At 46.3% G+C, this 26,698-nt stretch overlaps 1 protein-coding gene across 1 annotated transcript in view; it reads right to left on the bottom strand.

The window, feature by feature from the left end:
- Positions 1–11,435: 11,435 nt before the first annotated feature.
- The window catches only part of LOC129330404 (adenosine receptor A3-like), a 44,523-nt gene continuing 29,260 nt past the window's right edge, over positions 11,436–26,698 (bottom strand). Inside the window, exons 3-4 of the mRNA XM_054980433.1 lie at positions 11,976–12,053; positions 11,436–11,861 (exon numbers count right to left, since the gene is read on the bottom strand). Of these exons, the coding sequence (XP_054836408.1) occupies positions 11,436–11,861; positions 11,976–12,053 (504 nt within the window). The remainder of the gene's footprint in view (positions 11,862–11,975; positions 12,054–26,698) is intronic.

Raw genomic sequence — 26,698 nt, 5'->3', positions numbered from 1 at the left:
TACCCAGGGGTCATTTCATAGAAAAAGAGCTGGAGGAACTCATTAGCATAACTCATTAGCATATGTCACACCCCTTGACATCACCAGCAGCATAACTGATTTGCATATGCCACACCCGCTGACCTTACCTATCCTGGCTGTTTTGGGCCCAATCCTGACCATTCAGAGCCAAAATTGGGCCCAACATGGCAAAAAGGGGCTGAAAATAGCCGAAAAGGGGCCCAAAATGGTCAGGATTGGGCCGCTGCTGAGTGGGAGAGTGATCCATCACCCATCAGAGGCCCGATCCAGGGCGTTCGGGCCCCAATCCAGGCTGAAACAGGCCCCAAATGGCCGAGTCAAGTGGGCGGGGCCACCTGACATGTGACCTCCTTGGGGTTCAACCTCAAAATGAGCCCTGGTCTTACCATAGAACTTTCATTGATTCAGAGAGGCATGGTGTCACTTCTGGGTTTTCCTCAGAAGAAACATTGCACCATTGTCTTACAGTGCCCTTCCCCCCCCCATGTCCTTGCCCTCCTAGTAGGACTTGTCCTAATGTCCTATCCCAGCACCTGTACATGTGCTCTAGCATGTGCATAGGTGGAGGTAGGAGACATAGCTCTCTTGAGCCCTACTAGAATCAGCTTGAGAGGAAATTGGCCCTCTAGAAAACAACAGTGTGAATGGACAGAGCTGCAGTGCCTGGTTACAGTGGTGAGTATTGTGATAGGGCTGTGGTCTTTCAGAGTTTGGAGAGGCTTGAGGGTTCAGTTGAGGAAAGACCTCTGGTGCAGCAGTCCATTTTGGAGTGGAGGGTTCAGGGTCCAAGTCTTTGGTCTGAAGGCAGGGTTGCTTCCCAGGGTGAGCAGACAGACTCTTGGGGCTCCTCTTGTGCATCAAATGGGGCTCCTGGAGATGTCCCAATTGCCTCTTTCTATGGTGGTGTTAGGAGCCCTCCTCCTTTGAGTCTTTGGCCTGTTCATCTAATACTGGTCCATAACCTTTATATAGAGAGAGGACAAAAAGATGAAGTTGTAGAAAACTGACAAAATTCTCTGGGAGTACATGGCATTCTCCCAAGAGTACTTAAAGAGCAGAAATGTGAAACTGCTGATCTAATAAACACACACAAGTTATCATTATAATCAGACTCCTTACCAGAGGATTAGAAGGTATCCAGTTGTTAAAGGGGGATCTAGAGGAGCGCTAGGAAATTACAAGCAATCAGCCTAACCTATTTCTGGTAAATTGGAGGAAAGCATTATGAAAGTTAGAATTGTCCTTGAACCCTTTTCTTCAATAAGGTTGCAACTTTATTGCATTGCAGAATTGAAACAACTGTTCTAATTATCTGTTATAGAAGATCTCTGTGTTTTGAAGAAATAGGTCCCTTCTGCTTTGAGTTTACAGTGAAGTACAAAATGTCATTACATGGAAAGGAACGAAGCATGTAAGCAAAAAAGTTTGGAGGGAGGGAGGGAGAGAGAACCAATGTATAGATGTCACACCCAGCATCTATCACAGTGGCTTGTTTAACTGTCTATCTTGGAAAATCAGTAGAGAATTTCCCCTAGTCTGACACCCATTCCCGGCCCTTTGCACCCTACTTACTCTTTGTACTCTGTACTATATAATGCCTAGGAGCCTAAGGGGGACGGGGAATGGTTTAATCTTCTTTTGATGAGAGTTTTGAATGATCCCACCTCTTCCACATACACATTCTTCCTAACTGGATTGAAAAGGGAACTCCGTGCTTCAGCAAACCCTTTGAAATATAGGGCAGATAGGAGCAAGCCTTTATCTCTCTTTTTCAAAACCAGATGTTTGCTATGGAAAAGGGGAGCCATCTCCAGGAAGGAGATGACTCAAATAGTACAATTCTTTAAAAAGCTATATCCTGTTAAGTCAATAGTCTTAGAAAGGTATAACTCTGTTTAGGTTTGCATTAGAAGTTCTTGTAAGGATCCATACATAATTGGATACTTTGCTGTGCACTACAACAATCATTTTTAGCTGGATTATCCTGTGTGGTCAAGTCAATTCAGTTGTGACAATAGTACAGTATCTAAACAGTGGGGATACAGATAAAATTGGCAAGCAAATTGTGTATTTTCCTCTTTTCTGAATCCTTCAGTTCTCATCTGTTTAGATGTCCCTATTAGTTTATTTTTATGTGCACAAAATAAAAAAAACCCTGCTTGCAATTTGTTGTTTTGCCCTTTAGAGACTTTCTGGGTTATTCTCATCCACCAGCTAGCTGTTTTGACCACGCATACCAATGAGACCTAAGAGGGGGGAGTATGAGCTTTTCCTTATCTCTCATATGCATGTAGATTAGGGCTAACCTAGACGTGACAGCATCCACAGGTCAGAACCATGGATCCACTGCTGCCATTTTAAAGTAATTTGAAAATGCTGTGAGGCACCTTTACGAGTTCTGAAATGGCAACACACACGGCTGTATTGGCACTTGGAAAGGTGCACAGAGAGGGGGAAGAATGCCTCAGCCCACTCCTTGTTGGCATTTTTAATCAGTTTGCAATGGTGGTGGCATCTATGAGTTGAACCCATGGACTTCGGGATCCCATTCCCACCTTTTGCCCTCCGTCACCGCTTACCTTGCTGGCAAGGGGGAGGGGGAGGGAGGCAGAGAATGAGCCTCCCAGGTGTGCTCCCAGGGGTGGTGTGACAATGTCACTGATGCCATCACACTGCCCGGAGAATGCTCCCGTGCTTTGCAGTGAGCCCAAATTGGCCTGCTAGAAAGCGCACACGCACTATTGCATTGGTATGGGAGCACACACACACTTTGCATGTGCATGAGGGACAACAACAAGGTAAGCACTGGGTCTCCACCTTCCCATCAGGAAGGAAAGGGGACCTGGGAACCCTACATGGACTCCATCCCATCTAGTTGGGCCCCAAGTTAAAGAGGAAAATACTAACTGACCTAGGGCAGCATATTCTAAAATAACACTAGGTAGTGGCAACGAGACTACCCACGGTGTAACTCTAGTGACCAAGAAGTCTGGGGCACATACACACAACAGATTCAGAAAAACTTGGGGAATTGCCACAATCCCAACCTCCACTGAAATGGAATGCTGATGAGCACCGGCTCTCAGCCCTGGTTGTCTGAACCAATAACCCGGGGAAATTGACAGGCCTAAGGAAGATTCTGCTCCAATATACTTTCCATTCAATAGCCTGAAAGAGGATGGTTCAGGAAGGATTCCTCAAGAGGTTGTATACAGAAATCCATTGGGACAAGGATGACAGATCTTGCCATCTTCTCTTCTACTTGCAACGGTCTCTTCTAGCTCTATGAAAGTGAATTCCTGGAGTTACACGACCCATGTAGCCAAGTAGATCAGAAGTTGTAAGGAGAAAGAAGGGGACAAAATAATTTTCTCTCGGTTGTTGCGGATTTTCCGGGCTGTATAGCCATGGTCTTGACATTGTAGTTCCTGACATTTCGCCAGCAGCTGTGGCTGGCATCTTCAGAGGTGTAGCACCAAAAGACAGAGATCTCTCAATGTCACTGTGACACTGAGAGATCTCTGTCTTTTGGTGCTACACCTCTGAAGATGCCAGCCACAGCTGCTGGCGAAACGTCAGGAACTACAATGCCAAGACCACGGCTATACAGCCAGGAAAATCCACAACAACCATCGTTCTCCGGCCGTGAAAGCCTTCGACAATAAATTTTCTCTTGCTTTTTCCTCAAGTGCAAGAAGGCTGAATGCCCCAACCAGATATTGTGAGAAAGGTGAAGCATCTGCGCAGACTAAGGGATCTTCCCATGTAGTTATTAAGGGGCCTATATGGGTGTACACGCACCCATTGGCTGGATGCAACATACCAGTTGGCTCTTTAGTGTTATGGGAACAGGATGGGGGAAATAAGCCAAACAACCCTTCCTTCACATAACCTTTAAAAATACCAGTTCCTCTTCCTCCCCCTTTCACTAAAGATCCCAAAAGAGGAACTCAAAAATATGCCTGCTTCAAACTAAAGATGCAAAAATAACAGCTAGACCAAGCCCCACTACCCCTGCAGAAAGACAGGTGTTCAGCCATCCCAACACAGTTAAAACTCCAGCTCAGATTCTCAGCAACCTCTGGCTGCTGCTATGGCTACTCCAGGAAGCACAACTGGTGCCAACCCTCTAGCCTCAGCATGGCAGCCATGGCTCCCACTATCATTGATGCTATCATCACTTGCTATGCAGAGGGCTGATGGAGCAAATCTTTCTGTATCAAGCATATAGAAGACCAAGCCTTGCTGAGGAAGGATCAGTCTGGTAATTACAAACGTAGTCCTGCCTCACTGACCACTTATAATTATTTGAAACTGTATTAACAAATGTATGAGATGATCCAGTAAATATTATATACTTGCATATTTATTTATTAGATATAAAAGATATACCAAATATGTAGTTGCATACTTCTATGCTTATTAGGTATAGTAGTAGCTCTTAAACAACAGTGCTGGAAGCACTGTTTGCTGGGAGATGTAGTCAGATAGGACTAGAACAGGTAGGAGGAGGGAGGAGATTTGGCCTTAGGCTATTTTACTCTGTGATGCAGCCATTGTTATGCTGTGTTTAGTTATACAGTAAAACTTATTTGGAACTTAAATTGACACAACTTGGCCTTCCAAAAAAAAAGAGGTATTTTTATGAACTGGCAACTGGTTAAAGAACAGGAAGTTTAAAAAGACAGTTTTCACAATGAGGGGAAGTAAACAATGAAGTCACTAAAAGTTCTGCTTTGGAATCAGTACTATTTAACTTATTCATAAATGATCTGGAATCATGGTCTTGTAGTGACCATGGTTCAAAGACAGAGTAGCTTCTGTGCATGCAAAAGATTCCATATCCAGTTTTTTGCATCTCCAGGTAACAGGATCTGGTAATAGAAGATGTGAAAAACTTTTACGTGAGACCCTGGAGAGCTGCCAGTGGTCAGAGTAGACAATACTGATCTTTATAGACCAATTGGCTGACACAATATAAGGTAGCTTCTTATATTTAGGGAAGAGGAATGGGACAGCCATGTTTGTGGATGCCACCAAATTCATTTAAGGCAAGGTAAGCCTGAGCAATATTTGAAAGTTCACTCCAAGCTGAAAGAATGGGAGATTGATTATCAATGTCAGCAACTATAAAATGATGTACTCTACACCAAGAAATACAAGCATTATGTATACATTGATGACGAGTCAGAACTGGATATTCATTGAAAATATCAGCTCAGCATGAGTGGCAGTGGAAAAAGTCAAATTCTATATGAGGGATTATTGGGAAAGATACTGAAAATCAAACACTCTAATGTCATTATGGGATTTGATACTACTGAGAACATTTATTGCCACACTAGTCGGAATGAAGAGGCAGACACCAAGTTGGATCTAAGGGCCACTTTATTAACTAATTACAAAGATAACACCCGCGGCAAGGGCCTAAAGCGGTACAGGTCAAGACACGGGGTCCCCCCTGGACCACCGCCTTGACCTGTCTGGGCGAGCCCCGAAGCCCCGGGTGCGACCCATCTAGTAGATGGCGCGGACCCGGCCAGCCAGGCAACGTGGTCACCCCCCTTTTAAGCTCCTAACCCTTCAGCCGTATAGCAGTGAAGGAAGGACTCGCAAGCGAGGGTTTCCAAAGGCAGCCTGCCCTGCCTGGCAGCCGTCAAAGCAGTACCAGGCCCTCAGGCAGGCCCCTCTTCCCCGCTAACGGGGAAGCGCCAAGGGTGCTCACCAGCCCGCACCCTATCCGACCCCAAACCTGCCATGGCACACTAACCAGCACCACCTTAAGCCAATTGCCTCAACCCATCCATGGTGCAAGGTAGGCGAAAAAAACCCCCTTTCATAAGTCCAATTAGAAAGGAGGGAAAAAATTCCTACCTGGCTCTGATCACAGCAGCCGGCTAATCCTGCATCGATACTGGGTGAGGAGGGTGGGCCGAGCGACAGAAGGCAACTGCGGCTGGGCAAGGGCAGAGCAGCCTCAACGGCTCTAGCTCTGCCCCGCCCAGCAAACCCATGCATGGAAGGAGGGCGGAGTTGGTGCTGCCTCCCTCCTTCCAGTGCTGCAATTCACGGCACCCGGCTGTAGCTGCGTGCAGCCAGCCAGGTAAGTGCCGTATTGCCACACTAGTCGGAATGAAGAGGCAGACACCAAGTTGGATCTAAGGGCCACTTTATTAACTAATTACAAAGATAACACCTGCGGCAAGGGCCTAAAGCGGTACAGGTCAAGACACGGGGTCCCCCCTGGACCACCGCCTTGACCTGTCTGGGCGAGCCCTGAAGCCCCGGGTGCGACCCATCTAGTAGATGGCGCGGACACGGCCAGCCAGGCAACGTGGTCACCCCCCTTTTAAGCTCCTAACCCTTCAGCCGTATAGCAGTGAAGGAAGGACTCGCAAGCGAGGGTTTCCAAAGGCAGCCTGCCCTGCCTGGCAGCCGTCAAAGCAGTACCAGGCCCTCAGGCAGGCCCCTCTTCCCCGCTAACGGGGAAGCGCCAAGGGTGCTCACCAGCCCGCACCCTATCCGACCCCAAACCTGCCAACGCCTAGGCCAAGCCTCTGCTTAGGCCTTGGCGCCCCACCGATAATCTAAAGCCAGCAGCAGCCCTTGCCGCAAGTCCTCTAAAAATATCTTATTGCCTTTTTCAGATAAGTGCACCCCATCACCTCTGTAGAGGCCGGGACTGGTGGCCCTAAGTCTGGGGTGAGGCAAATAAACGCCCAGCCCCCCTTCCAACGCCTTCTGGATAGCCCGATTGGCCTTAATTCTAGCCCTCTCAAGAGCCTGTCGGCTCCCAGCCTCCCTCCAAACCAAGCGCGGAACCATAGCTGACCACATGATCAGCACCCCCGGCCAACGCTCAGCAACAACGCACAAATCGGAATGCGCCTGTGCCGACAGGGCCTTGCCCTGCATCAGCCCAAGGTCATTGCCGCCCAAATGAATCACCAAAATGTGAGGAGGTGCTCTCCCTCCTAAACCAAACAACAAAGGCAACAGGCCCGGCCATCGCATGCCCCGGCGCCCTTGCCACTCAACCACGGCCCTCTCGCTCAGTCCCAACTGGGACCCGACCGCCGTCCGTCTTGCTTGATGGGCCGCCCAAAACACATAACTGTGACCGCAGATCAGGATCCTCTGCCGTCCACCGCTCTCCAACAAACCTAAGAAAACAATCATTAGCAACGCTCTCATTGTGAAAAAGGACGAACATAAGAACGGTAGGCCGTGGATTTCCACCGCCCCACCCGCTGAATCACTTGCGCCGGGTATCCCATAGCTGCTGCAGTGGATGCAGCACCTATTCTAAATGAGTGAGTGCCAAAATTGACACCACATAAACCCAACCTAGCCAACGCCCGCTTAGTCACAGTCCAGAACTGGTAACGAGTCAAAGGAGTGCCATCCTGATGCAAAATCAAACAACCACCCTGGGACCCCCTAACCTCCCAGTACTCACGCAAGGCCCGAACTGGGCATAAGTCACGATCAGTACACGGGCCTAGCTGGACCACCAACCCCTTCCTCCGTTGGTCCGTCTTAGACCAACGAATGGTGAGGGTAACACCATCTCCAATAAAACTCAAATCCTCTGCACCCAAAGCCCGACCAGAAGAGTCCTTACCTGATTGGGCCACAAGTTCGCTGACCCGGAGCGCCCCAAAGAACGCTGTCAAGGCTGCCGCGTGAAAAAGAACCGCCTCATACTTAGAACTGCAAACCACTTTCCACGCAGCCTTAAGCCCTCGCAGGACAGCTGGGGATATTGGCTCCCGCAAGTCCCTACGACTCACACCCTCTCTAGTCCATCCTTCTAACATCTTCCTTACCCGGAAGTCTCCCGTGGCCTCCGAAAACCCCCGGGCTTTGCTAACGAAAGCAATCGCCGCTAATTGACCCCGGATGGACTTCACTGCCATCCCTTTATCCTTTTGCCTAACGCAAAATTGTAACAGATGGCTAACTGGCACAGGCCAACTATCACCCAGACCTGCGGTCGTCCTAAACTCCCCCAACTGTCCTACCGCTCTCCGGTATGCTCTCCTCGTGCTCGGCGTGATGGCTAACTGGATGGCCCGGTACGCTTCGGCCTCCCAAGTCGCCACAGCTCCGACGGCATCCGAGCCGGTTGCCGATCTGCGTCCGGGGCAAGCGTCCAAAAACGCTCCATCTGTAGGCGAGACAAAGCGTCCGCCACACCATTATCCACCCCCGGTACATGCCGTGCCCTAAACAAAATATTCAACCGCAAACAACGTAGCGTAAACTCCCTAACTAACCTCATGACCCTAGGGGATCTAGAAGTCAGGGAATTAACTACCTGCACCACTGCCTGGTTATCGCACCAGAAGTGGACAGTGTGATTAGCCAGTTCCTGACCCCAGAGGTGCACCGCCACCAAGATGGGAAAAAACTCCAAAAAGGTCAGATCCCGAACCAGGGCGCCAGCCCGCCAATCCGGCGGCCATTGCTCCGCACACCAATGCCTCCGGAAATAAACCCCAAAGCCAGTAGATCCGGAGGCATCCGACGTCACCTGTAGGTCCGCCTCCAAGAGCAATTCTTCCCGCCATAGAGTAACCCCATTAAACTCATGAAGGAAGCTCTCCCAGACAGCCAAATCATCCCTCATACCTCTGGTCACCCTCAGCCGATGATGAGGGGCCCGCAGGTGAGACATAGCCTCGCACAACCTGCGCAAAAAGGGGCGCCCAGGCGCCACTGCCTTACAAGCAAAATTAAGGTAACCCACCAGCTGCTGCAGCTCAGTAAGGGACACCTTATGCTGACCCCTAAAATTCCGTACCCTTTCCTTAATCTCTTCCAGCTTATCCGTTGGTAGGCGCAGGGACTGCTGGACTGTGTCCAACTCAATCCCCAAGAAAGTAAGAACTCTAGAAGGCCCCTCTGTCTTTTCATGCGCAAGCGGGACCCCAAGTTCCTCAGCCAGCGCCATGAAGACGGCCATCAGCCTGGCACATTGTCCAGACCCCGCCCGCCCAACGAAAAGAAAATCATCCAAATAATGGGCGGTGTCGCGGCAACCCGCCCGCCGCCGCACCTCCCACTCTAAAAAGGTACTAAAGCGCTCAAAGGTGGCGCAAGAAATGGAACAGCCCATCGGTAGGGCCCTATCCATATAGTACCTGCCCTTGAACATAAATCCCAGGAGCTCGAAATCACCAGGGTGAACGGGCAAAAGGCGAAATGCCGACTTAATGTCGCGTTTCGCCATTTCCGCCCCAACCCCGCACCCACGCACCACCCTGACCGCTTGGTCAAATGTGGTGTACTTCACCGAGTACAAGTGCTCCGGTATAGCATCATACACTGACTCCCCCCTTGGGTATGACAAATGATGGATAAGGCGAAATTCACCCGCCTCCTTCTTTGGCACTATCCCGAGGGGGGAAACCCTGAAATTCTGGGTAGGAGGGGCCAAGAATGGCCCCAACACCCGGCCCTCTGCGCATTCCTTATCAATCTTTCTCTGCACAATGTCCTCCTTTCCCACAATCGAGCGTAAATTATCAGACATAAATGGGGCACGAGGACCTAACGCCGGTATCCTAAAACCATCCCTAAAACCCTGTAACAAATAAACTGCGTCATCTCACCTGGGATAACTGGACAACAGCTGCTCAAGGACCCTCAGTCTTACCGGGCTGGGGCCCTTTACCAGAGGGGTGCTGCCCCCCAGCTCCCCCCCCTCCTGACCTCTTACCGCTCCAACCTTGCTTGACCCGGTTACAGGAGTTATAAGGGTGGGCACCTCCACAGGAAGGGCACTCATGCCTGAACCGACATGGCTTCCTAACACACGACCCCTTGTATGCGAACTCCCAGCACAAAAGCCGGGGTTGAACCGGCTGGCCCGCTGCGCTGCGGGCACTGGGGGTCTGAGAAGAGCGGTAAACCACATGCCCACTATCCGATCGGTCAGCCGAATTCGGCTTGGCTGGGGCCATAAGGTGCAGCCATAACTCCTGATGCACCCTATCCCAAGGGATGTTCGGGTTCATGGCCGCGCGCATACGGAACTCCTCGTCGTACTGCATCCATGCAGCACCCGAGAAGCCCGTGTACGCTTTAAACACGATGTCCAGATATTGAAACAACTGTATAGCCCGATTGGGCTGAGCCCTGGCGATGACCCCTGCGTATATCAGAAAGCCAGGCAACCAGTTGTTCCACGTCCTATCCACTCGCCGCCTTTTAAGGCGCTCCTTGTCCCTCTCATCCAACTCATCCTTGTCTTTTTTCTCCAGCTCCCGAAAGAGTAGAGAAAAAACATCCACATACTCCCCCTTCAAAATCTTATCTTTTGTGGCCTGGGTAAGGTGATCACCCAGTGGCAAAGCCGTTTCCCCAAAAGGCAAGGCACTGTAAGGAACTTGCCCATAAGCTAAAGCAGGGTGGGGGCAGAGACCCCACAGGCTCCCGGGAAAACCGGGCCATCCCGTTGGAAAACTAGATAAGGCCGTGACACCCCCGCCACCCCATGTCGAAGCAGCCGGAGACAGCTGGTGGGAGGCAAACCCCATGCCTGACCCCGGCCATGCCAACTGATTACCCCCTGTGGACATTCCATGCAAGGGCGCCCCCGAGCCATGTGGCGAAGACGGAGCCAAACCGGCTGCCACCTGACCCCATGGTCCCCAAGGCCAATGTGTACCAAAGTGTGGTGTGGAGTCCTTACCCGCATCCGCTGGCTCCACCGCTACCGCCACCGGAGATGAGTCATCTTGCCCATCCCGGTCCAACTCCACAGCCGGCTCTTGCTGCTCCACTCCAACCGCATCCTTCCTGCTGCTGCTTTCGCCAGCTGCTGCTCCGGATGCACCCTCTAAAATGGCCAAGCGTCGCAAAATATCCCTGTTAGTTGCGTTCCTAGCTGCACTTCTAATAGGCCGAGCCACGCCAGCTGCCGGAGTCACTACCCCCGGTACGCCTTTAGCCTGCTCCAAAGCCACCAACCTTTTAATTATGTCATGCTGGTCTATAGGACCCTCCTCCTCAGATGAAGACCCAGGCACGTAAAGGCGCTTTGCTGGCCCCTTACTAGCAGGCTGCTTCCCTTTAGGTGCAGCCTTACCCTTCTTGGGAGGCATATCTGCTATAGCAGTTGGCACCACCCAAAATGGCCGCCCTTCAACCTCCCAAAATGGCCGCCGCTGCAGTAAAGGAGCACACCAGCCACACAATAATCGTCCCCAAAGTCCCGCTTGGCCCCCTTGTGCCCGTTTCACACAAAGAAGAAAAAGGGGGGGGGAATGAGGCCAACCCCTTCTCTAGGCCGCTTTATTACAAGAACCTCACACACCCCAACCCGGCCGGGCCTCAAGCCCGACAAGGAGGCAAGCAGACCGACTGTAGCCCTGCCCTGTGGACCCACCAACTGCCGCCTTATTGCCTCACCCAACAGGGCCCAAGCAGCCGCCCCCACCCCGGGAACAGAAAGGCCACCCCACTCGCCGGGCGCCGCCGCGGCCTAAGCCTGCACTGCCGCCGCCCCGTCCCCTGAGCAGGCCCACAGTGCCCCCAAGCCTCAGTCGCCCCGCAGCTGCGGGCGACTCCAAACTCCGCTGCCGCCGCGACGCTCCCTCGCCGCCACGCAGCTGGAGGCCTCCTCTGGCCGCCGCCGCTGCGATCCGCAAGCGGCCGCCGCTGCTCCAAGAGCCCTCGGCGCGCCGACGGCTTCCCCGCCGCCTCTCCGATCGCCGAAGGCTCTTCCCGCCGCTGCGCTGCCGCTCCGCCGCGCAAAACCGCCGCTGCTGCCTTCTCACTGCCCCAGTCGCTCGGACCAACCACTCCGGCCGAGCGACAAAAGGCAACTGCGGCTGGGCAAGGGCAGAGCAGCCTCAACGGCTCTAGCTCTGCCCCGCCCAGCAAACCCACGCATGGAAGGAGGGCGGAGTTGGTGCTGCCTCCCTCCTTCCAGTGCTGCAATTCACGGCACCCGGCTGTAGCTGCGTGCAGCCAGCCAGGTAAGTGCCGTATAGTTGTCTCATGTCACCAAGGATGTCATAGCACTAGAAAAGGTAAAGAAGAAGAAGAAGAACCACATTTTTAAGGGACTAGAGTACCTTTCCAGTGTTTAAAGTCTAAAACCTTTTATTAGTTTAGAAATAAATATGACTAACTAAGGACATGTTAGAAGTTTGGAAAATTAGACATTATAAGGAAAGAATGATTAGGAAGAATTTTTCTCCATCTCCCATAGTATTAGGATTTGTGGCCATGCTGTGAAATTGATCAGCAGTAGATTCAGAGCTGACAAATGAAAGTATAAAATATAATTAGTTCACTCATTATTGGAAGTAGTATTCTGGATTAGATGGATCCTTGGTCTGATATAGCAGGACTATTTTTATCTTCTTGTTTTCATGACCTCTTTCCAGTGATCCATGCCTTGGCTCCCAATGCACAAAGAAATGGACTGGTTGAATCACAAGCCCCCAATTTACGCTTTTAAGATTTGGTCTTATTCTTCAAAGGCAAAGATCCAGGTCCAAAAGTACCTTAAAGACTAACTAGATTTCCAGGGCATGAGTCTTGGAGAGTCAAAGCTCCCTTCATCAGGAGTCTTTTTTCCACTTCTCATATCTGATGAAAGGAGCTTTGACTCTCAAGGGCTCATACTCTGGAAATCTAGTTGGGTCTTTGTGTGGCCAGCTTGAGGAATGGAGGGGCAAGGAGCACATGATAAACCACACCAAGACCTACTGGAGGTAAAAAAGGCCACAACTTTATTGATTACAGCTTATGGAGCATTGGCACTGCACAGACCTCTGATCCATTCATTGGCTGACCCGCCTGCCAGCCAATGACCCCCACAGCCTCTGACCTAGCTACAGTGATCCATGCAACAGTCACCTCTAGTCTGGACTACTGTAACTTACTCTACACAAGGCTGCCCTAGAAACTGACCCAGAAATTGCAACTGGTTCAAAATGCAGTGGCATGTGTTCTTACGGGAACGCTGTTTAGATCTCATATACGTACGTTCAGCTGCATTGGCTTCCAGTTGAATTCTGAATCAAGTTCAAGGTTTTGGTTTTGGTATTTAAAGCCCTTAGTGGACTGGGACCAACATACCTACAGGACCACCTCTCACTATATGTCTCCGGAGGGCCTTATGTTTGGCTGGTCAACAACTGCTGGTGATTCGCAGCCCTAAGGATGTTCGCCTGGACTTGACAAGAGCCAGAGCCTTTTCAGCTCTTGTGCCGGCCTGGTGAAACACTTTTCTTATTGAGATCCGGGCCCTGCAGGACCTGTTGCAGTTCTGTCAGTCCTGCAAAACGGAGCTGTTCCTCCAGGCTGGCTGAGGCAATGGCAAATTGTCCTTCCAGCCCCTCTTGCTTCTGCTTTGGCTCCAGGCCCCACAGTGCTTTGAGTGCCTTATGTGATTACTGAATCAGATGCCATAATTGGACTAGTGTTATTGATGTATATTTTATCTTATATATTTATGGATTTTTTATTTTAAATTTCTTTATATTTGTAATGTGATTATTGTTGTTGTAACCCACCCTGAGCCTTCTTGTGAGGAGGACGGACTAGAAATCAAACAAACTAACTAACATCCCCTCAGCCTACTGAGGAGGGAACCATGGGGTGACAGTGAGTGGGATTCCACTTGGGCATAAGCCTCTGTATGGTTCCCTTGCCAACTGGAAGCGATCATGCCCAGCCAGCCCCAGAGCTGGGCTTGTCCCTGCCATGCCTCGCCCACCCCCCGCCAAGATCCCTTAAGGGGATCACCATTTATAGAGAAACAGGGCACACAGGCAAAACCACCCCACAGAGTTGTGACAAGGAAAGACCCTCCCCAACCATCTCAGTTGACATTGCCTACTGAACAGCCACAAGGTACCCCAACCTAAAAGCTGCAACTGAGCAGAGAAGAGGGGGGTGGGACAGGTGGACAGCAGCTCAGAAGCAGACTGCATGTGGGGCTGGGCAGCTCCCACTTTCAAGCCCAGCCACTGGACCTGAGTGGAGAACATGCATCCCAAGTCCGGGGCCTGCTGGGCCTGCCCTAAAGCACCTGCCCAGCCTGTTTATTGGCTGGACAGGTGGTTTGAATTGTATTGGCTCCCCAGTAGCCTTAAAGGGCTCCTGGGAACAGCCCAAGCCTCAACCTCATGGCAGCTGCGCTGCTCATCACCCCACCCACAGTCCTGCAAACATGGTCCCAAGTGAGTCTGTGGGGGGTTGGGCCTTAAGGTGCTACCAGACTCAAATCTTGCTCTTCTACTACAACCCCCACCCTAAAAAAACCATGGCTACCCACCAAAACTGTCTTTTAAGGCTGCAAGCTTAAAAACATACATGGGAATAAGCCTCATTAAAAAAAAACAGTGCAACTTAAATTCTGCTTAAAGTATTTCAGTCTTTCTTCTGCTGTTTGTGTTAATATATAAAACATAGCTCTAAATGCACATTATCAACTTTCTTACCAGTGAAAAACAGAAAGGAACTTTTAAATACTTATTCATTGGATTCCTGGATCAGCTAATGCATATACGGGAAGGTTGATTTGCATTTGTATGTCAGTCTTCCTGTGCTTTGCAATGCACCTGTGAATTTGGTCTTTCTTAGAAGCAAATGCCACAGATTGCTATAGAACTTCTGAATATGTTGATTAAGTTTGAGTTGCAAGGTTGCAATCCTATGCTGACTGAGAGTCTGCCTGGAATAGGTTAGGGTATCAAACTGGAACCAGGGAGACCTGAGTTCAAATCCCTGCTCAACCATCAAGAAGGCTGGTTGTCTCTCTCGGGACCTCTTTCTCTCAGGCTAATTTATTTGAGGGGGTTAACATACACAGAACAGAGCAACAAGAAAGCCAAATGGATTGCATGATTTCTTTTGCAAAAAGAAATGCACATTATCTTCACCCATTGTTTCCCTGGTTGGGTCTTTAAGCATACAATGGAAGAAAAGGAACAATATTTCAACTCGTGCTTCAGATCACCCGTTGTTAATATTTCTTCTTGAGCAAAACCTTCCCAGCAGTGGTAACAACAGCTCCTGCACAGTACTCTATCATGTTGTATCCTTTTTACAGTGCTCTGAAGAGCCATCAGCTGCACAATTGTTTTCCCACATCACTCGAAACCACATCAATATAACTTGGCAAGCAATAAACACTATTAATTTCCCTCCACTTTCCAATGTATATTTTTTTCTGAACCAGCCAGTCACAGAGGCGAGTGGATTATAAGAGCAAGCAGGACTGTTCTCCAGATGGAGCTGAAAGACATTCATTTTGGATATTCCTGGTGCTTCTGAGATCACGGGAATAGTAACAAGGATGACAGCAAACCCCTCTAGGGACAGTAGTGCTTTGAAGGCTACTGTCAGGCACTGAGTCCAAGTGCTGGCAACCCCAAGTGAGTGAGCATGGAACTCTTTTTAAGAAGAGAAACTGAGTACAGGAAGAAAGGAAGGACCATTTGACTTTGCCAGGGAAGTCTCCCTTAGGGCTTTCTTAGCAGTGTATAAGGCCATAGCATAAGGCTGAGTATACTCTATGCTTTAAAAACAAAAATCAATTCAAACTATGTGCCAAAAGAAACTCATCACCTGCATAAATTATAGAAATGAAGCAAAAGTGTGTGTTTTCTTGTTTGTAATTGTGGATAGGGACAAAAAATACGTATGGCACTGAAGCTTTACCTTTGGACCGCTAGAAACTTACAGTCTCCTCCCATAATTCATGGATACATTTTTAAATATATCTTCATACATGAGTAACTTTGTTTTTAAACAGAAAAAGGTGGCATCCTCAAGTTGTGCCCACATTCTGAGCTTGTGCAAGTTGTTTAGTGCAGCCATGGAATGCTGTGATTAGGAAGGCCACTATTGGTGCTATGGTAGCCAATACGGCAGGTCACAGCAAACCTGGAAAGGGTCCTCTCATTGTGTTGTCAGTGGAAACAACCATTCATAAAGACGAGGCAATACAACATCAACTTTTTGTCCTTATCCTTTCAACTTGGGCCCCAGGGGAGTTGCTCATTCCTGCACTCTCATGTGCCAAAGAAGTTGCCTCTCTCCTTCCTGTCATGCTCCAGCCGTGGCTCATACCAAGCCACCCTTTTCAGGTCTTGCCTAGGCTTACATGATTTTCTTGCCCATGCCTCCATCATTCTTGCTCTTCAGTAAAGCCTCTCCCCCAGTCAAGAGTGTGTTCTGGAGGTACTCCTCAGGCTATCCATCCATGCCTCAGCCACCCACTACAAGGCCAAAGTCTTACTAAAGTCCCGTCTTCTCTCCCTGCAGTCTGCAGAGCCAGACGTCTGACAGGAGGGCCTCCATCTGCCCTGATCGCTGGTCTCTGGGCAGGGAGAGGGGTCCTGACTAGGTGGCAGGCTCATCCCACCACAGATGCATACAATGCTGACCATATTGAGACCTTTGCAAGTCCTAGACTTCAGATGAGCAGCATTAGCCCACCACTTTTCCTTCATCTTGAAGCAGAGCCTTGGGGGATCTGAAGGAGGTGTTTGGCCTCCTGACTCACGTCCTGTGAACTAGAGATATTAGTGTAGGGTAGTCTGGCACAATCTCCTGTTATGCTACAGGCACGTCATAGGCTTCCCTGGACACTTATTGTGCCATCAGTGGTATAGTTTAAGAGGCAGAGTTCACATATTGCATGAGCTGAGAACATGTTTTTTGTCCTGAATTTCTGCCACTGTGCACAGGGTTAAATCAATTGCATCATATGTGTCACAAGAGTTCTGGATTTGGTAAGAAGATCCTACTTTTAGTGTGTTTAGGTACAGGATACACTGCATTGCTCCCTACCCACAGAAGCCTTGTCATGTTCTCTGTTGCCAGTCCTGAAGAACTACTCTTGTCCCAGGTACCTTGTACAGTACCACCAAGGCCTAAATGGGAGCAAAAGTGAAATATTTTTCTGCAGTGAATGCTCTAGTTCCTCAACTTTTCTTCTGTAATATTGGACCTGCAACCTTTTGGTCAAATCCTGTCCTTGCCACCTGCTTCTAATGGGCCTTTTCTTTGGGTTTTTTTCCCCAAGCACCTGCATACTTACCATCTTAAGTTTACAGTGCATTTCAAGGGCCCCTCACTCTTCCTTTTGCACTTGTAAAATCAATTTTCAAAGATGCTTAATGACTGACTCAGGGGCTTGCTGCTATGCAAATCCAGTTTCTTCTCCGTTCTGAATAAAAGAGTCCCCTGAGCTCCATCTGGGGGAGGAGATGGCATGCATAAGCGAGAGTGATGAATGTGTTTTCATAGCATCTCATTGCAGAATTCATGTGTACCTGGACATACCTTCCTAACAAATTAAACTGCCCTATATTGAGTCAGGTCGAGGTCAGTATTATGTACTGAGACTGGCTGTGGTTCTCCAGGGTCTCAGGCAGAGGTCTTCACATCACTTTTTTCTGCCTGATCCTTTTAGCCAGAGATTGTACCTGGGACCTGTGCATGCCAAGTAGATGCTCAGCCACTCAGCCATGGCCCTTCCCCTTGTTCCTATTGCCTCAGCCCAGCAGCTGCCAAATGGGAACAATAATGCTGGATTTACATTGCACTCTTGTAGGGTTTACATAGATAATACATGTGCTGACTGACAGTATATGCAAGGCCCATGTCAAATGTGTAGTGAGAGCATGCCTTACAAAACTATGAATGGTTATCACATTGTCACAGGTAACAGATTTCCTTTACAGAGGCGGGGTCTGGGGGAGCTCAGTGGCACCTGGCGTGGGCTTTCGGGGACCACAGATCTCTTTGTCAGATGCATCTGGCAAGGAGAGCTGTGGTTATCGAAGGCTCATACTGCATTGAAATTGGATGGTCTAGCTGTTTGGCTGCTACAAACTAACAGGGCAAACTCCTTTGAAGCCAACTGATCCACACACCAAAAGGAGATGTTTACATATACTAGCAAAGGAATGTTTTGGTTGCACCCTCCCCTTTCCCCCCCTAATTTCCTCTTCTCTCTCCTCCCCTTCTCTCCCTCCTCGTCTATATTTGACCAGTCTCTGTATCATGCATCTGACGAAGAGAACTTGATTCTCGAAAGCTTATGCTACAATAAAATTGGTTAGTCTTAAAGGTGCTACTGGACTCTTTTTGATTTTACAAAACTAAGGGCGTTGGTGCCACCATCAGGAACACTCTTAGTTTCAAAGTTACACATTTATGTTATTCAAGTTCAAAGCAGAGAGCATATTGCTGACAATTTCAGAAAGAAACAGTGGCCAGTGCCACTGAATCAAAAAGAGCCCAGTAAAACTTTCCACTATGGAAAGGCAGGCTCCAAAACATAGGAATTGCAGCTAAAATAAGATACAGTACTTCCTTTCCAAAGACCTTCATTCCCCAAATATATAATATTAGTATCTGCTTAGATTCTTTGCCAAGATGGAGCCTGCTTTCTGAAAGGAAATAGACTATCTGAAATTGCTGAACTCCCTCTGGGAATTCCTAGGGTTTAGGGTCTTTTGGAGGGACAAGGGACCCACTGACAGCTTACCTAGCGCCATGTGCTACCTACACACAAGAATGACCAATTGATTTAACAAGGGTTGACTGCAGAGAGACATAAAACCGGGACTGAGATGTAACCAGGGCTCAAGCAGGGGAGGGAAAACAGACATTTTAAAGGGGTCCTGAAGGACCTAGTGTGGCTTACAAACCCATATGATCGATTACTTTCTTTTGTCACTCCTGAGATTATAGGTATTAGTTGATGCCAGGGAAATGTGGGGCTGTGTTCACAGGTTTGTACCAAAGATATGAAGCTTGGCTATAGACTGATTCCAGCCATCAGGCTTGTATCTTCCATAGAGGTGATCAGGAGTGGATTGGGAATGAAAATGGTCCTGAAGCAAGCTAAGTTGAGAGGTCCCTGTGAAACAACAAGCCAGCACTGCAGAGTCACTCAGCTCAGTGGGGCAAAGAATGAACATTAGCTCACCCACTGCTTCCTTCTGAAAATTGACGGCAGTTTAGGAAAACACAGCTGGTGAACTAATATGAACTACCATTGCTGATGAAGAGTCTAAACCATGAAGCCCCTGAAATGCTGGTTGGGGCTTGATTCTGTTTGCTGCTGGCCACCAGTTGCCCTCTAGGGCATTGGCCCACTGGAAAAGTTCCCTGTAAGTTAAATAGCCATTCCTACAAGAGCTGCCACTATTGGTTTCGTATCACTGAGATTTCAGCAGAATCTCCTGAATTTGAATCAACGAGTGCAATGTCTGCCTTATTTTAATGCATGGATTGTTCCAGCACCATGTGGTTATGTCTTCAGTTCTGTCAACAGAAGTTCAGCAAGAGGAGACCAAGCCTGTTGGATTCTGTCAAGTCAGGTCTGACTTGTTAAATGTCTGGCTCCACCTCCCTTTTCTAACACTCCCCCTGTCCCATCTTTCACTTTGATACCCGAGAGATACCTGGAAAACTATTCCTCTCTAATATGTGATGAGAGGGCTAGCAGAACTCTGCAGGTTATTTTCAAATCTTTCACTCTCCTTTGAACTTCCTGTACAATTAAAAAAAACAAGAAAAGCTTTCTTTGGCTCCAGTACTGCAGGAAGTTCATGAAAACTTCATGATTACTGCTTGACCAGTTGTTTCCATCATCTCTTCCTTTAGCATTCAAATAGAATTAGCTATGGGTACCACAATCTATTTCCTATCATGCTTTGCTTCATCTATTTAAGCGTTCAAAATACTTATATACTACACTTTCAGTTAGTGAAGTGACTACTCATTGCTACCTGGTGATACCTAATCAGAGATATTATAGGCATTCAGAAATCACTGCAAGAAGGCTGTGGCACTTCATAGTATAGAAGTGGGCCATTTTCACACACGTTAAATAATGCACTTTCAATGAACTTTAGCAATCCTTTGGAAATGGATTTTTTGTTTCACACATGGAAAAGCAGTTTCAAATGTTCACTAAAGAGTATTGAAAGTGGATTATCCAATGTGTGTGGAAGCAGTCGTGGTCTAACACCCCAAAGGCTTCAGTTCCTAGTTCTACTGCAATTTTGTTCAGGCACTAATGCTAAAAGTTAGATGCTTGCTATATCCCACTGATGAGGAAAATACCTTCTTAATCCTCCTCCTTCCAATAGAATGCAAGGGCTACTTTTTCACCTTGTGTCCTCTGACACAAGTTAAAGAATGAATTACATGTTTCCATTTTTACACATACAGATACAACTATCTTATAAACACCTCAGCAAACGTATGTCAATGCTGTGTTCACTTCTACAGGTTTTTTGCTGATTTGATTAGTTTATCTTTGGCTGTATCTACGACGTCTTCTTTATTAGTATAAAAAAGAACACCAACCTTCCTGTTCTTGGAAAATGGCTTTACTGATCTAGAACTGGTATAAGACAGAGAACAATTAAGTCTTAGTTTTCAAAAAAAGGCGATGTATTTGATAATCATTCCATTTAGCACAAAAATTGGATTTTTAAAAAAATTAGCAATAGTTCTTATGCAGGGACGCAGCTATGAGGAAAAGTATCTGCAGTCTTCAAAGTTTAAAAACATAGACACTTCCCAGGACATTTTTCCCATTCAAAACCTCAGGAGGGGGTCAACAAAACAAATCAATCCAGAGAGGCTAATATTGGCATCGTAGGAAAACAGCCATTATGTTTCTTATGTTTCTTAAGTGTAAGCTTTCTCCATGTTTTGGATCATTTAGGCTTCAATATAGCTTGGACCCTGTAATCGTGGCAAATCAATAGAGTATTAAGTGGCACAACAAAATCTATACATTTAAATAAACTGAGTCAACTACAATCCCAAACACATAGGAAAGTTAAGGACACATACTTCTTTAAGACAAAGACCATGGCGCAATAGACAGAGCACATGCTCTGCATGCACAAAGAACATGTTTGATTCATGCCATTATTGGGGGACGGTAGCTGTTGGGAAAGATCAGGCAACCTGGAAGGCTGCTAAGGTGTATTATTTGACACGATTAAAACAACTTCATAATCATATAGCGTAAAAGTATAGCTGATTCCTGCCCTCAGTACCTTGAGATAAGATACTTGATGTTTTCTATGACATCTCTTCTGTATCCCCTACATTTCAGTAAAGGAAGGCAAGGAGAAGGCAAGATTCTCAGCCAGATTTAAAGGCTACTTTAGGATACAGTTTAATTGCAGAAAAGAGCGTTTATTTTAAGAGCATTTGTTGTGTTTATATTATCTTATAACAATACCAGTGCTTTTAACAAAAATCATATAGACCCCTCACTTTTTAATGCAAGGAGTTTCCATCTTTCTATTACTCAAATAATAGTAATAATTAAATACAGACTGTTCAAATAATAGTCACTCATGCTTAAATCCTAAGGTACAATGGGCACAACAGTGCTTGCAGAAGGGAGCTTGCTGATCTCCCCTCCCCTGCTACAGACTATCATGCCCCCCAATCCTGCCTCTGGGTCAGTAGAGCCCTAGAAAAGGCATGAGGATTAAACTGGAGTCTATACAGGGAGTAGGGGGTGGCAAAAATTGTTCCTCCCTGGTGGGCGTGGCTTCCATCAATAAGAAAAAATCATAGTCAAGATCTGGATAAAGAACTAGAGAGCAGGAAGTATAGATGTTCCTGTAGAATAACCATAGGCTGCTACCTGGAAAGTGCAACTCTGCCTTAAAAGGTTCCCCTGTTCCCACCACCAGCAATAATTTTGGGGATGTCCAGTGTTAACTTCATATTCAATATCTGACTGATTGCCATATTGAATTTCTCCTTTGTTTGGCAAGTTGATGTGGAACTAGACAGGTGTCCTTGTAACTTCTCTTATTTCATTGTATCATTTGGAGCTGTTTGCTCTACAGCCCCTTTTCTGAGAAGTTCCTACTCGCTGCTTGCTCCATGGAAGGCAATGTAGGCCATTTCCACACAGCTTACCTTTTGCCGGAACACAGCATCTTCATGCACAAAATCACACCAGGAAGACGCTGTTATCGCGCGAGAACACGCTGTGTTCCATCGTTGAATGGTCCTGCCTTTGGACAGGAAATTATGGATGATCTTATGATCCCCTTCAAGCTCTGTGACTCAAGACACATTTAGCAACACAAACATTTTATAAAATACCAGAACAGTTTCAACAGTTTTTCTTCACTGGGATCATTTTTTAAAAGGAGAATATTCTCTTCAGCCTCTCAGGGGCATTTCTCTCACACACTATCATCCAACAATGGAATGGGCTAAGTTTTTAAATCTCTGGAATGATATATTTAAGGAGTCCTTGCTTATGACTGACATCTGTCAGAGCCCTCTAGAAGAGTTTGTTTGCTGTCAGGTGCAAGATAACAGGCAAGTGAAAAGACTTCCAGAAAGAAATTGAGAATTAATTTCCTTGTAGCATTATGCAGGAGATGAAGGCTCAAAACTATTGTCCTTTGAAGGGTTTTATAACTATATCTACTGAGCAGCAAGCAGGAGAATTACTCCCAGGAACAAAACACTTTGACAAGAGCATTCAAATTGAGTCTGAAAAAGAAAAAAGAATTCATTCTAAGGCTGCTTATTCTAATTAAAAAAAACATTGTTTATCATTATGCCAGATGGATATGTGTGGATATGGAGGACCAATAAACAAGGCATAGATGTTGCATCTTAGATATTTAGATATCCTAGATATTTAGAGGTTTACTGCAGCTGAACAGGAAAGTTCCAAAATCTATCCAATTCCCCTTTATGCTCATCTGCACTCATGAAAATCTATGCTAAGAACATCAATGCACTGACAGTGAATTCCACTATTCAGTTATTCTCTGAGAAAAGTATTTCTTTTTGTCTGTCCTGAATCTATTGCCTGTCAACTTCATTGGCCAGAATGGCATACTAGTTACAGTGTTGGACTAGGATTTGGGAAGCCCAGGTTGGAATCCCTAGTTACTCGTCCGTGGAAGCACCCTCTCAGCCTAACCTACATCACAGGGTTGTTGTAAGGAGGGGAGAAGAATCTAAGCTGCTTTGGATTCCATTGGGGAGAAAGATGGGGTATAAATGAAATAAATAAAATTGGGTGCCCTCAAGTTCTGTTATTATGGGAGGGGTGTTAGGAAAGACCTTACTTTTTGCGTGCCTTATTGAACAATGGCTGAAGAAGGGAAGAAATGATCAGAACAGTGATTCTTAACACAGGCCATAAAACTCCTGAGCCATGATCTAGACATCCTGGAGAGCATTCAGAACTTTAGATGACTGAGTGACTGCAATCTTTTAATTTTAGGCATCCCCCCCTTTCCAACTCCAATGGCTTCTAGCCAGCAGAGGAGAGTTGTCATATACTGCCCACTCCAAGCAGCAGATACAATTCCAGATCCTAGATTTTTAAGCTAGTCTCATTAAAAAATTGCACACAGCAAACAAGAATTAAACCTAAGAATAAGGAATTGGCTTGTGGCCTTTGATACAAGGGTCTCATTTAATGTATGCTTGAACTTTGTAGTATTTGAGTCCTTAGATACCTAGATTTTAAGCATGTAAGCTTTCAAGAGTCAGCGTCAGATTCTGAAGAAGAGAGCTCTGACTCAAAAGCTTGTATCTTGAAAATCTTCTTGATCTCTAAGGGACCACTGGACTCAAATCCTGTGGTTCTATTGCAGACCAACAAAGCTACCCACCTAAAACTATCTTCTCTCTCCTCCTCTTCTGTATTTGACCAGTCTCTGTATCAGGCATCTGACGAAGAGAACTTGATTCTCGAAAGCTTATGCTACAATAAAATTGGTTAGTCTTAAAGGTGCTACTGGACTCTTTTTGATTTTGCTACCACAGACTAACACGGCTAACTCCTCTGTATCTTGAAATCTGTGTATCATAAACATATCTCATCAATTTACTTATCTAAATAATTTGCCTTGTTTTTTTTACTTAGTTTTACTTAATTTTTTATTTATAGCTTGGGAAGCATTCAATTTTGATATTGCATACATGAAGGGTAGTAGATTACAGAACCTCCATATTAGAGAGTGACCAACTGCAGCTGATGCCACTGGATTTCTGTTTTATTGAGCACTTGCAACCGATTGGGCCAATTCTACTCAAACTCGATTCTGCACAGATTGGGCACTTTGGTAGAAAGGTGCTAGCAGAAAGAGTGTTCCTGTATGCTAACTACTAATGCTTACAGTTCATATACAAGTGAATGTGCCTAAGTCTTGGGTGCACACTTGTGGGAGAATAAGGTGGAAGAGCCCCAAGGTAATAAAAAGATCAGTCTGAAAGTGGTGGATTCTAGCTTTTAGTTTTCCTTTGCATTAAAAAAATCTATTAAAATATACTAGCATCACAGCAGCAAGAGAAATTCTGCTGCTTCTTATTTCTTGCTGTGCTGCCTTTCCCTATGAGTTTAACACAGGGGAGCATTCTGAGATCCTCCATCACCTCTCACCTGTAGTCTGAAGTGAGTTAGCCCATTTCACCACTTCAAGTCTCTGCTGTCTCATTCTCTATGAACGTGTCTAAGCAGAGGCATATTGGGAAAACCCATCCATTATGGATGGAATGGTAAGACCTTTAAATGAATAAACAAAGGCTACCATTGTTAGAAGGAAAAGACAAGTTTCATTTTTTCTTTTTCAGTATGGATTGTAATAAGATAGACCAAAAGTGGCATTTAACTCATAGCCCATCAATTAAAATTTGCACCCAGTAATCAACAAACAAGTTAATTGATTAATATACTGATTAAAGACTGCAACCCTAGGGAAAACCAAGCATGGTTTATTAAAGACTTCAGTCAGATAACAGGAGACTTTCGTGGCATTGGTGACTCTGGAAAACTGAATGTAGCTCATTAGTAACAGGTAGCTTAGTACATGTCCCTATAGACAGAGGGGGAAAGACGCCCTCCTAGAAATCAAAAGAGCTTTCTCTTTAGGCATAATACAGCCAGAGTTCAAGTAGATGCTCTTTTTTGGAACCAATTACATGCTCAGCCTTCACATTAAAGGGTATACTCTGAAGGCTGAAACTCTCCCACTTAACAAGCAATGAGCATGCATGTGTAAATATGGGAACTCTCTGCACCCTGCTTCCCTCTGAATTGCCGGATCCTTATCTGATCTTTAATCCTTTGATAACAGGGATGGTCAGTAGGAACATTATTGCATTAAAGGTTCAGAAATGTACATTCAAGCATACTTAAAGCTTTAGGAAAGAAATAAAATCTTCCTTAACTATAAGAAAATTCAAGTAATGGGTTGCTGGAGTTGGGTGGGTAGGGACTTACCTGAGAAACCAAGAAACTGTGTTCAGAATGTGATTATTGCTACAAAAAGTTCGGCATTATGTATCATCTTTTGTGTCCTCTATGTACTAATGAAATAAGTGTCCAGTTCTTGCAGGTGTGTAGTTATTAAGTGGCTGCTATTTAATTAGAGAATATCTGTGCTTCATTCTCAGTGTTTTGTAGTACAAGAAGCATATGAGTGTGCTTTTAAAAATAAGACCCTTTTACAAAACAAGAAAATCTATCAGAAATGGCAAGCCTGATTCAATGGAGAATGGAATACTCTTCCTGAAATATATATACATGCAAATAAACAGCTGTTACTTCTTTTATCGGGGGGTGGGGGTTGTGGATGCATGTTTGCAGCAATACTGAAATCTCAGGGATGGAGAGCTACTAATGTAATCAAGCCCCACCAAGCTGGAAGACAAAGAACCTCTCCCTGTATTATCTTGCACATGGAATGCAGTCACTGAACATTAATGTAATTTGGACCTTAAGTGCTCTGTGATAAACTGAGGATCGCCCCTCCCCCCACTGATTCAAATCTTTCCATTGCTCCCAAAATTGCTACCACAGGTACGACTCAGTGTCATGCCTTCAGTTTTGTAATGCTGTCTCTGTACCAGTCCCTTGTATTCTTGTCAGTTCCTGGCAGGTAGATCCCTCAGCCTCTCTCCAGTGAACACACATTGATTCCAGTAGAAAAGCTTTTATTAGGATTCTTACAGTTCAGGTCTGAACTCCATCACGGAGCTTGGTAGAAGTGACAAGGCAAAGCAGATAAGCATTGTTATACTTGATTATACTTGATTTTCCCGCTCTCCAACAACTGTCTGGATTTTGGCAGACAACTCTACACGGGTCCTGTGAGAACCCTTTATAGTTATGGCTAAACAGTGAGTACACAATAATAGGTTCCCAGAGTCTGGGCAAAGTAGCAAAAGCAGGCACCTAGAGTCTCCAAGGTTGTTTCTAGCTCGGAGATGCATGGTTCTGTGAGATAACACGAGAGGCCCTTCCTGGCTAGAGGGCCTGAAGAAATAAGAGTTATAATATGGAAATAACCTGGCTAAGGAGAGAATACGTCAGGTTAGCATTAAACACTCAATATACTGTGGCATCAGTGACATGACAACCAAACATGGCATGGCTGTACACAGATATGACAATTCTGAAAGGACTCTCTATTCTGCACTCTGGACAATGTTACTTGCTTCCTCAACCAGACTTTTTGATTAAAGCTTTTCTCTGTGTGGTTTTCTGGTGTGTTTTTAATCAGAATTACTTGTACATTTATGATTGGTCATACAGGCACACCTAATGATTGTTTGATAGTTTAATAACAGTTTGACAGTAAGTTTAATAATTTTAGTACAAATGTTTTTAGTATGA

The sequence above is a fragment of the Eublepharis macularius genome, chromosome 5, assembly GCF_028583425.1.
Source record: "Eublepharis macularius isolate TG4126 chromosome 5, MPM_Emac_v1.0, whole genome shotgun sequence".
Classification (NCBI taxonomy): Eukaryota; Metazoa; Chordata; class Lepidosauria; order Squamata; family Eublepharidae; genus Eublepharis; species Eublepharis macularius.
This window is presented reverse-complemented; position numbering and strand designations above follow the sequence as displayed.